This window comes from Gorilla gorilla, chromosome 5 (assembly GCF_029281585.2).
Source record: "Gorilla gorilla gorilla isolate KB3781 chromosome 5, NHGRI_mGorGor1-v2.1_pri, whole genome shotgun sequence".
NCBI lineage: Eukaryota > Metazoa > Chordata > Mammalia > Primates > Hominidae > Gorilla > Gorilla gorilla.
This window is the reverse complement of record NC_073229.2, coordinates 191,392,260-191,405,017: the sequence shown is the minus strand read 5'-3', so window position 1 is coordinate 191,405,017 and position 12,758 is coordinate 191,392,260. Positions and strand designations below refer to the sequence as shown.

General features: G+C 42.1%; 1 protein-coding gene across 17 annotated transcripts in view; it reads right to left on the bottom strand.

Annotated features, from left to right (window-relative positions):
- CEP43 (centrosomal protein 43) overlaps positions 1-12,758 on the bottom strand; it is a 97,468-nt gene that overhangs the window by 44,288 nt on the left and 40,422 nt on the right. For 13 of the 17 annotated variants that reach the window (XM_004044951.5, XM_004044950.5, XM_055391350.2 and 10 more), the window contains one exon: positions 9,996-12,516. The exons of 3 other annotated variants lie outside the window; for them this stretch is intronic. In XM_004044951.5, the coding sequence (XP_004044999.2) occupies positions 12,442-12,516 (75 nt within the window). In that variant the 3' untranslated portion in view covers positions 9,996-12,441. Of the gene's footprint in view, positions 1-9,995; positions 12,517-12,758 lie in introns of those variants that run through there. One more of the 17 variants, XM_063707999.1, reaches the window with a different exon arrangement.

Sequence of the window (12,758 nt, the reverse complement as noted above, 5' to 3'; positions counted from 1 at the left end):
CACACTTTTCCTTCCTCTTCCTTCCTTCCTGCACGCCCTATTTCCCTCACTTCCAGTCTCAGGTTCTTTAAAAAACAGAAAATTATATAAATAAGTATAATAGTATTCTTGGGCTTGTAACATATACAGAGGTAGTAAGTATAACAATAATAGCACAAAAACAAGTGAAGAGGACCTAGAGCTATAAAGAAGAAATGTGTTTCTATCTCACTGGACATAAGTTAGTATAAACTTAAGTAGATTCTGATAAACTGAGAAGGAGATCGTGAGCCATCAAGCATTCATTAAGGAAATACGTAAAAATATAGTTAAAAATAATTTAAGAAATTAAGTTGTTAAACTAGAAAATACTTCATGCAAAAGAAAGCAAAGAAGACGAAGCAAAGCCACAAAAACACATGAGACATATAGAAAACAAAAATTAAAATTGCAGACACAAATCCAGCCATATCAATAGCAACACTAAAAATGAATGAATTAAACAATCCAATCAAAAGAACTAAAAATTATCCAACTATATGCTATCTACAGGAGACAAACTTTAGATTCAAAGATATAAATAGGCTAAAAGAAAAAGGTATCATACAAATTGCCACAGTAAGAGCAAGAATAGCTATGCTAATATCAAACAAAATAGACTTTAAGTCAAACAGACAAAAAATACTAGAGATAAAAAGGAATATTTTACAATGATAATAGTGTATTTTACAGTGATTACAATACCAATCCATCGGGAAGATATAACAATTATAAATATGTATGCACCTAACAACAGAGTTCCAAAATATAAGAAGCAGAACATGACAGAACTAAAGGAATAAATACATAATTTAACAATAAAAGTTTCAGATTTTGAAACTGCCTTTGTAAATTTTAACAGTGAGAAAATTATAACAGTGAAAGAGATCTGATCTAACCAACTCCATCTTGACTTTAATCTCCAAATTGCCCTTGGTCATTCCTGGGCATGGGCCAAGCTAACTTTGGGACAAATGATTATAGTTTATAGTTTAGATGATAATAGCCCTGCCCCCCAAAATTAAACTGCCTTTGTAAAACTAATGAAAGGCTACCAGGTTAGGAGGAAGTGAGGGGCCTGAATTCTGCTAAGATATAGGTGTAAAGATTACCACCTATTTTTTACAGAGGTCACAAGATTTGCAACTTTCCCAATTACTATAAATAACTTGACTATTGTAGAACCTAACATTTGAGATGACTTTCCAGGCTTTTGCATTTCTGACAACCAGATGGCCCTACTTGAACCTGTACCTCTTGAATTCTTGGCTCAACTGGTCCTCTGGCCCCCACCCAGAAGCTGACTTAGTACACAAGAAACATTTAGTTTCTTAGTACACAAACCCCTGCCCACCAAACTATCTTTGAAAAGACCTAGCCTCCAAATTTTTGTGGAGGCTGATTTGAGTAATAATAAAACTCCAGTCTCTTGTTTAGCCAGTTCTACGTGTATTAAACTCTTTCTCTATTGCAATTTCCCTGTCCTCATAAATCGGCTCTATCTGGGCAGCAGGCAAAATGAACCTGTCAGAAACTTACAAATCCAATGTCTCATTTTCTTTCCTTTTTTTTTTTTTTTTCTTTTTTGAGTCTCACTCAGTCACCCAGACTGGAGTGCAGTGGCATGATCTCAGCTCACTGCAAACTCTGACTCCAGGGTTCAAGCAATTCTCCTGCCTCAGCCTCCCAAGTAGATGGGACTATAGGTGGGCATGCGCTGCCACACCTGACTAATTTTTGTATTTTTAGTAGAGACAGGAGTTCTCCATGTTAGCCAGGCTGGTCTCGAACCCCTGACCTCAAGTGATCCGCTGGTCTTGGCCTCCCAAAGTGCTGGGATTACAGGCGTCAGCCACCACGCCCGGCCAATGCCCCATTTTCAATAATGGATAGAACAACTAAGAGTAAGATCAACAAGGAAATAAAAGACGTGAACGACACAATAACGAGACCTAAAAAACACCTGTATTAGTCCGTTCTCACACTGCTATGAAGAAATAGCTGCAGCTGGGTAATTTATAAAGGAAAGAGGTTTAACTGACTCACAGTTCAGCATGGCTGGGGAGGCCTCATGAAACTTACACTCATGGCAGAAGGCAAAGGAGAAGCAAGGCACCTTCTTCACAGTGTGGCAGGACAGCCTGAGTGCAAGCAGGTGAAATGCCAGATGCTTATAAAACCATCAGACCTTGTGAGACTATCATGAAAACAGCGTAGGGAAAACCACCCTCATGATCCAATTACCTCCACCTGGTCCCATCCTTGACACATGGAGATTATGGTGATTACAAGTCAAGATGAGATTTTGAGTGGGGACACAGCGAAACCATATCAACATCTATAGAACAGTTTACCCAACAACAGCAGAATAGATATTAATATTTTTAAGTGCACATAAGACATGCTCCAAATGCAAATCTAAACCACAAGAGATACAATGTCACACCTGCCAGAATGTCTATATCTAAAAAGAGAGAGAATAAGGAGTATTCGTGATGATGTGGAGAAATGGGAAGCTTCATGCATTGCTGGTAGGGATATAAAATGGTGCAGCTGCTTTGGAAAACAATTTAGCAATTCTTCAAAATACCAAACATAGAGTTTTTATATTACCCAGAAGCTCCACTTTTATGTACTCAAGAGAAAATAAAGCATATTATATATCTACACAAACACTGCGTATGAATGTGCTTAGCACTGTTCTTCACAACAGCAGAAAAAGTGGAAACAACCCAAATGTCCATCAACCAATGAATGGATAAAGTGTGGTCAATCCCTACAATGGAGTATTGTTAGGAAACAAAAATAAATGAAGTACTGACAAATGCTACAACACAGATGACTCTTGAAAACATTATGCTAAGTGAAAGAAGCCAGTCATAAAAGGCCACATAGTGTATAATTCCGTTTATATGTAATGTCCAGAAGAGGCAACTCTGAAGAGACAGGAAGTGGTTGCCAGACAGGGAGCTGAGAGGAATGGCGGAGCACAGGGAGTTACTGCCGATGGATACAAGGTTTCTTTTTAGGGTGAATTTTTCAAAATTTACTGTGGTAATTGTTTTATAGCACTTGAAGTTCATAAAATTTAGAGTTGCCTTCTTTTCGAAAGTGAATACAAAAGTATATAAAATTACCTGTGAATGAGGAACAAATCCCAACAAATCACAAATTTTAAAAATCTGACAAATACCACAAACGTCACAAAATCCAGAAAACTAAGATATCTATAACTGCCTGGCATGGCTTTTTGATACAACTGTGCTACATTAAACAGCAAACGTTCTATATGACTTTTCCATAGGACAATGATTTTAAAAATATCTTTCAACAGAGATAAAAAATCAGTTTACTCTGTTGATCAAAAATGATTTTTAATTCTTGAGAGGTTTTAAGGGTTTCATCAATCTTTACAATCCCTTTTTTAACATGTCATGAAAGTACTAGAATTGTCACATTTCTGGAAACCTTTTTCAAGTTCTTTTTCCACATATGAGTTTAGAGGCAATTTCACACTTTCAGTGACTAAGAACATTTAGTGATGTACATGCTCTTTCAATGACATTCATTAACCAATTTTTCATTAATGTCATCATAATGGCATATTACAGTTTTATGTTATTTACATCAATATTTTGTGTCAAATCAGTAATAATTTGAATATTTTTACCATGTATTTGCATGGTGTCTTCCCCTTCAGTAATTGCACTGTCAAATCATAGAAGAGCTCCTCATGATCTCTGGGCAACATGGAATTTATGAATCACTGTTTTGATATAATTTGAAAGATAGTTTGTTACAATTAGTTCTTTTTTTTGAGATAGGGTCTTACTCTGTCACCCAGGCTGTAGTGCAGTGATGCAATCTCAGTTCACTGCAGCCTTGACCTCCCCGGCTCAAGCAAACCTCCTGCAATCCTCCTGCCTCAGCCTCCCGAGTAGCTGGGACCACAGGCGTGTGCCATCACGCCTGGCTAATCTTTGCATTTTTTTGTAGAGACAGGGTTTCACCGTATTGCCCAGAATGGTCTCAAACTCCTGAGCTCAAATGATCCTCCTGCATCAGTCTCCTCAATAGCTAGGACTACAGGCACAGGCCACGATGCCTAGCTAATTTTTATATTTTTTGTAGAGATAGGGGTCTTACTATATTGCCCAGGCTAGTCTCAAACTCCTGAGCTCAAGCAATCTGCCCGCCTTGGCCTCCGTTAAGTGCTGGGATTACAGGTGTGAGCCACCACGCCTGCCTACAATTCAGTTTTAATGTCCAGATGATTTCTAATGTTGGATCACTCATCTTTATCATGCAGATATCTAAAAGCAGAGCTAAATAAAGATGCTCATCGTGTGAGTTAAAGCTTGTCTGTTATTCCTAGGCACCACAGTCTGTGGTATACTAAGAATTGTTGTTTTTCTAGTCTCATAATTCTCTTGTGAATGAAATGAAAATGCAGGTTTTCGTGAAAATCCTTTTCAGTGTAAACACTTAGGGCATCCACCGTGAGGTTCCTCTGAGTGGTAGTGGAGTCAAGACCAGAAATCCATGGTTTCTGATTCTGTGTCTCATGTTCTTACCACAATACCACTAATAGGGATATGAGAAAAAAGCTACCAGGTCATAAAAATACATCACAGTAGCTCGGGGCGGGGCGAGAACTTTGAGGAAGAAGTGACATCTGAATTAGGTTTTGAAAGGGGAACAGATATTCATCAGAAACTGAACAATCATCCGAGAAGTATTCTCTCTTCTCCTTACTCTCAACATCTAGTTAAGACACTAAGTCCTGTGAATCTTACCTTCTTAATAAAAATAGTATTTACTGAGTACTAGTGACTTGCCAAGAAAAATGCTAAGCTCTCTGCAGGTATTACTTAAGACCAGGGCAGCCCTGTAAGGGAAGGAAGTATTTAATCCCCTTTACAGATGAGAAAACTGAGAATACTGATATTAAATAACTTGCCCAACATCACTCAGCCAAGTTGCCTATCCAGGCTTCTAACCACTGTAGTGGAGTTGCATGATTTACATTCAATTACTCTGCTTTTCCGTTTTCCTGCACGTGCCTGCTGCCCCCACAGCACCTCCCTGCCAGTAGGGGACCCCTCCCCTGTCTAGGGTGGCCTGTGCTCTTCCCTCGTGATTCTATGAAGGCTGCCAATCATGGGCAGACCTCATCAGCCCATCAGTTTTTCAGGTCCCAATGTTCAAATATCGCATTGAACATCCCCTCCCTGAAGAAGGTTTGCTCACACCTTTACATCCCCATGCAGAGCACACAGGCATTCTCCCAGCCAGGTTTCCACGTGGACACTGCAGGCAGCACCCCCTATTCAGCACATGCTGGAGAGCCAAGTGCTTCCATGGTCCCCACTCCTAGGGGTCACAGATTGGGCTCCCCAGGAAGTGGACTCTGACCCCCAGAGATTGAGTTTCCTGCCAGGAGTTATCAAAAGTGCCCCAGAAATCAACGCCTGCTGGAAGCTAGAATTGCAAGAGTAACTTGCCAGGCAAGCTCTCAGGGAGCTCTGGAGCCAGAATGGACTCAGGCTGAGATGGCCAGGCCTCTTACCCTGAGGCAGAATGGTTGTTGGATGGAGCCCCCTGAGAGCGCCTGGCCTTGGTGACATAGGTCTCTACAGTGGAGGCCATCCCTGGAGAGGCCATGAGAATGCCCACAGCAGCCAACAAAGCCCTTCACTGAAAAGGGATGTGGTGGCACATCACAGGATGGGACCACCTCTGCATCTGCAGGTGGAGTGGACAGAAGAAATCAGCCAACTGCTTGTTGAAATGTACGGAGTGTTAATTTGCATAAGCAGTTCTAATTTAGAAATTAGGCTAAGAAATTCCATTTCCAAGCCTGTAGTTTAACTCCAGAAACACACCTTCTGCCAGAACTTACTACAAAGAGGTTTAGGTTTGCAGGAACAAATGGCTTTCTTCTTTCCCTTCCTTCCTTCCTCCTTCCATTTTTCCCTTCCTCCATTCCATTTTCCTTCCCTTTCTTCCTTTCTCCTTCTCTCCCTCCCTCCCTTCCTTCCTTCCTCTTTCTTTCTTTCTAGTGTGATGGATATTTTCTTGGAAATGTGTGTTAAATAAGTTGGGGTAGATCAAATAAGTGAACCCTGCAATAAATCATGACAACTAAAAATATTGGAGAATGTAATTCACACTCAGATATGATCTGCCATATATACCTAACCTCTATAAATGTAACTAATATATAATTAATATATTGACACATAATAGTGTATGTTAAAATGTAAAGAGAAAACTAGAGGGAAACGTGAAGTTCCAACACTTACCGGCAGGGAGAGCACTGCCCCTTGGTGGAGCAATGCCCGCAGCAGGGATGAACCCATGAGAGCTGCTAGAAAAGGCCTGGCACTGGGGCAGTAGGGGTGCTGGGGCAGGAGAGGTGCATGGGCAGTAGGGGTGCTGGGGCAGGAGGGGATGTGCAGGATGAAGCATGCTTCATTCATTAAAAATTTTCCTTTGAGAAAGCTACTAGTGCTTTAGAAACCACAAAGGATTTCAAACAAAGTATGATTAAGAGGTATATCCAATAGTCTGGCAACTTATAAAACATGCCAAAATCGTTTTTTCGTTGTTGTTTTGTTTTTTTGTTTGTTTGTTTTTTGAGACGGAGTCTCGCTCTGTCACCCAGGCTGGAGTGCAGGGGCGTGATCTGGGCTCACTGCAAGCTCCACCTCCTGGGTTCATGCCATTCTCCTGCCTCAGCCTCCCGAGTAGCTGGGACTGCAGGCACCCACCATCGCGCCCAGCTCATTTTTTTTCTGTATTTTTAGTAGAGATGGGTTTTCACCATGTTAGCCAGGATGGTCTCGATCTCCTGACCTCGTGATCCGCCTGCCTCGGCCTCCCAAAGTGCTGGGATTACAGGCGTGAGCCACCGTGCCTGTCCCAAAATTGGTTTTTAAAGAAAATACAGGGCTGGGTACAGTGGCTCATGCCCGTAATCCCAGCACTTTGGGAGGCTGGGCCGCGGGGGGGCGGGGAGGGGTGAGGATCACCGTAGGTCAGGAGTTCAAGACCAGCCTGGCCAACATGGTGAGATCCCGTGTCTACTAAAAATACAAAAAAATTCGCCGGGCATGGTGAAACACATCTGTAATCCCAGCTACTCGGGAGGCTGAGGCAGGAGAATCGCTTGAACCTGGGAGGCAGAGGTTGCAGTGAGCCGAGCTAGTACCACTGCACTCCAGCCTGAGCAAGAGTGACTCAGTCTCAAAAAAAAGAAAGAAAAAAAAAATACAAGTGTCTGAAAATTTAACATTTATGGAAAAAAGTTTCATCATCAAATCTGATGATTCTATAAACTACCAAAAACAAACCTCCAGCTAAAACCGCAGAATGACTGGCCTCCTGCCTGCCACTGTCCACGCTCCTCCATGCAGTACCTCCTGCCTCCACCCAGCCCACTAAGCTCAGGCCCCAGGCATGCCCTCTCCTCTTCCCCGGTTCTTGGGAAGCCAGTCTGGTGTGCAGAGGGCAAACCTTGCCCAGTGCTGCTAAACTAGCAGGCAGCGAAGTGGCCAAGCACAGCATGTGCTAGAAGCGGGGCAGGAGTTGGGAGCCCGGCCCCTCCTCCCAGGGCTGTAGCAGAGCACACGTTTCTGCAGGCAGGGCCACAACGCAAAGTCGGATGACACGAGGGGCCAGCTCAACCTTACCTTGTTCGGGGGTTCATTTTCTAAGGGCAGCAAGATTCATTTTTAAAAACATGTATCAGGGCATAAATTTCACATTCAAAAACGCTGTCCCTCCTACCTCAGAGGCCTTGCTGTTTCCTTCTGTCTGCCACTCTCATTCACCCAGTGCACACCCAGGTTTCCTTGAACCTGAGGACACTTTTCCAATCTGACTTCCTCGGGGAAACTTTGTCAGCCTGGAGGTCCTCTGGCCAAGTCTCTTGGCTCATCTTGTCATCTTGGTCTTCTTGCTAAACATAAAGATTTCTTTGAAATTGCCTTTGAGCTTACTGATTTTGAGTCATCCTATTATTCAGCCCTGCTACTGAATTATCTTAGGCCAACAATTTTTTAGTCAAAAATCATTTTTATCATAACCTCTTTCATACAGCCTCTTTTAGATTCAAATGTTACCTCAAATCTCGGAGTGGCATAATCAGGTTTGTCTTAATCCATTCAGGTTCCTAAAGTACCTTGGACTGGATAATTTATAAAGAATGGAAGTGTAGTGCTCACAGCTCAGATGGCTGGAAGTCCAAGGTCAAGGCACCGGCAGGTTCACCATCTGGGAGGGCCTGTTTCCTCATAGGCAACACCTCCTCACTGTGTCCTCACACGCTGGAAGGGGCAAAGCAGCTCTCCCGGGCCTCCTATAAGGGCGCTAATGATCTCATCAACTTCCAGAGGCCCTACCTAATTCCATCCTATGTGGGATTAGGTTTCGACATACACATTTTGGGGGACACATTCAGTCCTTCACAGGTTTTTGTTCTTGAATTATCTCGTTTCCTGATTACATTTTCTTCAAGATCAGTTCTTTGTTCATCTGTCTTTCATGACATACTATTCACTCTCCTTAAATGTCAGATGCTTGTTGAACGTGTGGAACTCTGAACGCAGCATTAGGACAACTCACAAAGGTAGCTGCCCTGGATTTCCTCCCCAAACACGTCCCTTCCTAGAGCAGGGAGACTAGGCTGGGCGCCGTGACTCACACCTGTATTCCCAGCACTTTGGGAGGCTGAGGCGGGTGGATCACCTGAGGTCAGGAGTTTGAGACCAGCCTGGCCAACATGGTGAAATCCCGTCTCTACAAAAAAATTATAAAAATTAGCTGGGCATGGTGGCAGGCACCTGTAATCTCAGCTACTTGGGAGGCTGAGGCAGGAGAATCACTTGAACCCAGGAGGCAGGGGTTGCAGTGAGCCGAGATCGCCCCATGGCACTCCAGCCTGGGCAACAAGAACAAAACTCCACCTCAAAAAAAAAAAAAAAAAAAAGAGAGAACAGGGACACTGGCAGCACGGACTGCTCGGAGGGCAGGGGTGAGACTAGCACCCATGGACAGAGAACTGATGGCGGGAATCCTCCCCACCCAATGCCACAGGAGGGCTCCAACTTGGGCTGGGTGTGTTTTTCTCCAGGAAGAGCTGCCTCTCCCGTCCTGCCCCCCTCCCATGTCCTTCATGAACCAACACCACAGCAGCGCCACACAGAGGGCACCTCCTTCAGAGGCCCTGCTCCAGCTGAGCTTGGTGGGGGGGCAAATTCACAGGACGGCCTTCTCCTGAACCAGATCCCCTTCCTGCAGACTTGAACCTAGGGACCTCTCCAGGCTTAGGGTAAGGACAGCTTTCCCCTCAGATTTTGTAGATTGTCCCAGCTGCCTAGCCAGAAACCACATTCTCCAGGCCCCATGTCAGCGCTCAAGCCTGTTTACAGCCCCAAAGATGCTGAGCTCATACTAGGGGACAAGTGTTGTGCCAGGTACACAGCAGTTTAAAAGAAAATCCCTGTTCTCACGAGCTCATAGTTAAAAACACACACACACAAACACACACACACACACACACACACACACACAAAATAAGCAAGACCATTTCAGAGTATGCTGAGATGAATAAAATAAAAGGGGTAAATGCAAGTGGTGGGGCAGGGACAGGGGGGAGAATGGACATCTCCCTTAGGTCTGGAAGCATCTTTGAACATGCGACTGAAATAAACCAGCTTCATGCAGTTCTAGGGGAAGGACATTCCAGACAAGGAGGGGCAAATATCACACCTTGAGACAGGAAGGGCTTTGGCAAGCTCCGGTGCAGAGGCTGTGCGGCAGTGGGCTGGCACAGCTCTGGTGCATGGGCAGGAGAGGGAAGTAAGGAGGGGAGGAAGAGCTGTGGGCAAGCATGAGGCAGGGACTAATGGCGGCATCTACACAACTGCCCACAGGTTGTTATCCAACATAAAGTATAAAAGCACAACCGAATATCAACAAAGAGAGTAAATGCTTTTTATTCATTTGTAGTTATCAATAAAATGAAAGACCTAGCATTTTTAAAACTCCACTGTAAAACACAGGTTACCATAAAAATGTATTTCATGGGTTAATATTTCAGTATTTATTTTTTAACAGAAAACACTCATCACATGCAAAACCTGTCACTTCACATCTTCTAGTTTAGTAAGTTGATAAGACCTAATCAAAAAGTACATGTGAAAAGAAAGCTTTTTCATAGTTGAACTTTAAGTCATTCAAAATTATTCCATAAAATGGATGTAGCACTGGCCAGGTGCGGTGGTTCACGCCTGTAATCCCGACACTTTAGGATGCTAAGGCAGGAACGAGGTCAGGAGTTCAACACCAGCCTGACCAACATGGTGAAACCCCATCTCTACTAAAAATACCAAAATTAGCCGGGCGTGGTGGTGTGCACCTGTAATCCCAGCTACTCAGGAGGCTGAGGCAGGAGAATCGCTTGAACCCAGGAGGCGGAGGTTGCAGTGAGCCGAGATCGCGTCACTGTACTCCAGTCTGAGTGACACAGTGAGACTCCGTCCCCCCCGCCCCCCACAAGAAAAAAGATGTATGTAGCACCGACAAACAAGTTTCCTATTCGGCATATTTCTTTTACCCTCCCAAATATGATCGAAAGGTCTGGTTCTCTGCGTAACAGAACGGTGACAAATTTCAGTTGCTACTGTTCGAAAGTTTCATAAATTTAAAAAGCCACATCCTGCTATGCTTTCAAATCATTTCACTGAAACCTAGCTCCTATCAAATATTAAAAATAAATCATACATGTGATCCAGATTCCAGGGGACCAGAACTATAGTGCTTTTAGAAAGTGACTGTTTACAGAGATGACTTACAAACAAATGCATTTTATGACAACCACACTGGGGGACTGCAACAAGATTACATCTGCAAGTGGTGCTGTTTAATAAGACATGAAGAGCTGAAGGAGACTGAGATAGCAGCTCACAGACGGAGGGCAGAAATACACAGTGCTTCCAGGCTGTACCGGCCCAGTTTATGTCCTACTTCCTCTTGATGTTTACAGCTCAGTTTCACTTAAATTTTAAAAAGCCAGATTCTGTTACACAGCCTTAATCCTTACATTTTCATTTCCTCTACATTTTAGAGCCCAAGGAGTAATTTCTGTAATATTTAGGCTAATATGAAATGAGAAACTGGCATTACACAAGTCATGCAGTCTGCTCACTTAACCGAGATCAATGAATTAGGTCTAATTTGCTCCTTTTACTAATAAAGGTAACTTGTAGTAAAAAGCCGCAACTTAATTGAAATTATAAAGTGCAAAAACAGCACAATCCTAGCTTTACTTATATATAAATATGCATGCATCACTTTCTACTGTTTTTTCTACTTGCACATTTTAAAATACTTTAGTATTATAAACATCCGTGACCTACATAATAGCAATAATGCTTTAACCGTATAAATGAGACTGTGGAAATTCTATTATTGCTTCTATTTTTAAGGGTTACAATGAAATTATGTACAGTATATAAAGCTTGTCAAACTGAACATGGTCTTAGGCCATTACTACTATTTCATTCCAATTTGGATTTTAATACAATTAACTTACAGATCTGAACTAAAAGCACTGCTTAATGGTTTCAGATGCATTTTGGTACTGAATATGTTTCAAGGAATCTTTACAAATAATAAATTATAATGAAGAGAACCTACGACTAAAGCTGCTTACATGGATAACAGGAGGAATGACGATTGCAAATGTTATGTTATTGACAATTCTATGAATTAAAACTCATAACCACTTCTAGATTTCTTTAAAACAAGCAAAACTAAATAGCACACACAAGAGTACTTTAATATAACCTTAATGGTCTAACAAACCTTCCAAATGGAAGGAAATACAAAATAAAGTTGACACATCAAATTTAACTTATACTAATATACTTCAGTATTACAAATTTACCAAGTCATTTTGCCAACTATGTGTAGAACCACCTAATATCAAAATATACTATGGTGGGTAAGCTATGACTCCAGAGGGCTAAAGCCAAGGTTTTCAAAGGTCACACGTACCAGCAGCCACACACACAAAGGGTTGTGCGATCCTACGGCTTTATTGACACCTTTCATCATGCTCTTAACACTGATGTTTTCATGGGTTCCTTCCCTGTAATGAAACTGACTATAGATAATCAATTTCCATAAAGAAATGTACAGTTAAATTAAGAATATTAAATCTTCCACACATGGGCTCAAATAGGAAGTATTTTGTTTAGTAAAATGAAAATTACTTTTAAAAAATATCTGCAGTGTTTTTGAAATGCAAGGCACCAATAGAGAGCAGACATTCCAGCTGAGTGATTGTCTGGAAAAAAAAAAATGGAACCGGTCAGTCCTCTGTCCTTGTTAATTAGAATACTTCCTTCTTCGTGTCTATGCAACATCTTCCAGATAATCCGCAACATCACTGAGCTGGGATACAGTCAGATCTTGTGTGAGGTCATCAAGCTTTGTTGTTCAAAAGAAAGAAAATAATTAAGTGTCAGAATGTGAGTAGTCTTAAGTTATTTTAAAAAATCAAAACTACAATGAGATACCACCTTACTCCTGCAAGAATGGCCATAATCAAAAAATCAAAAAATAATATAAATGTCGGTGAGGATGTGGTGAAAAGGGAACACTTTTACACTGTTGGTGGGAATGTAAACTAGTACAACCACTATGGAAAACAGCATGGAGATTCCTTAAAG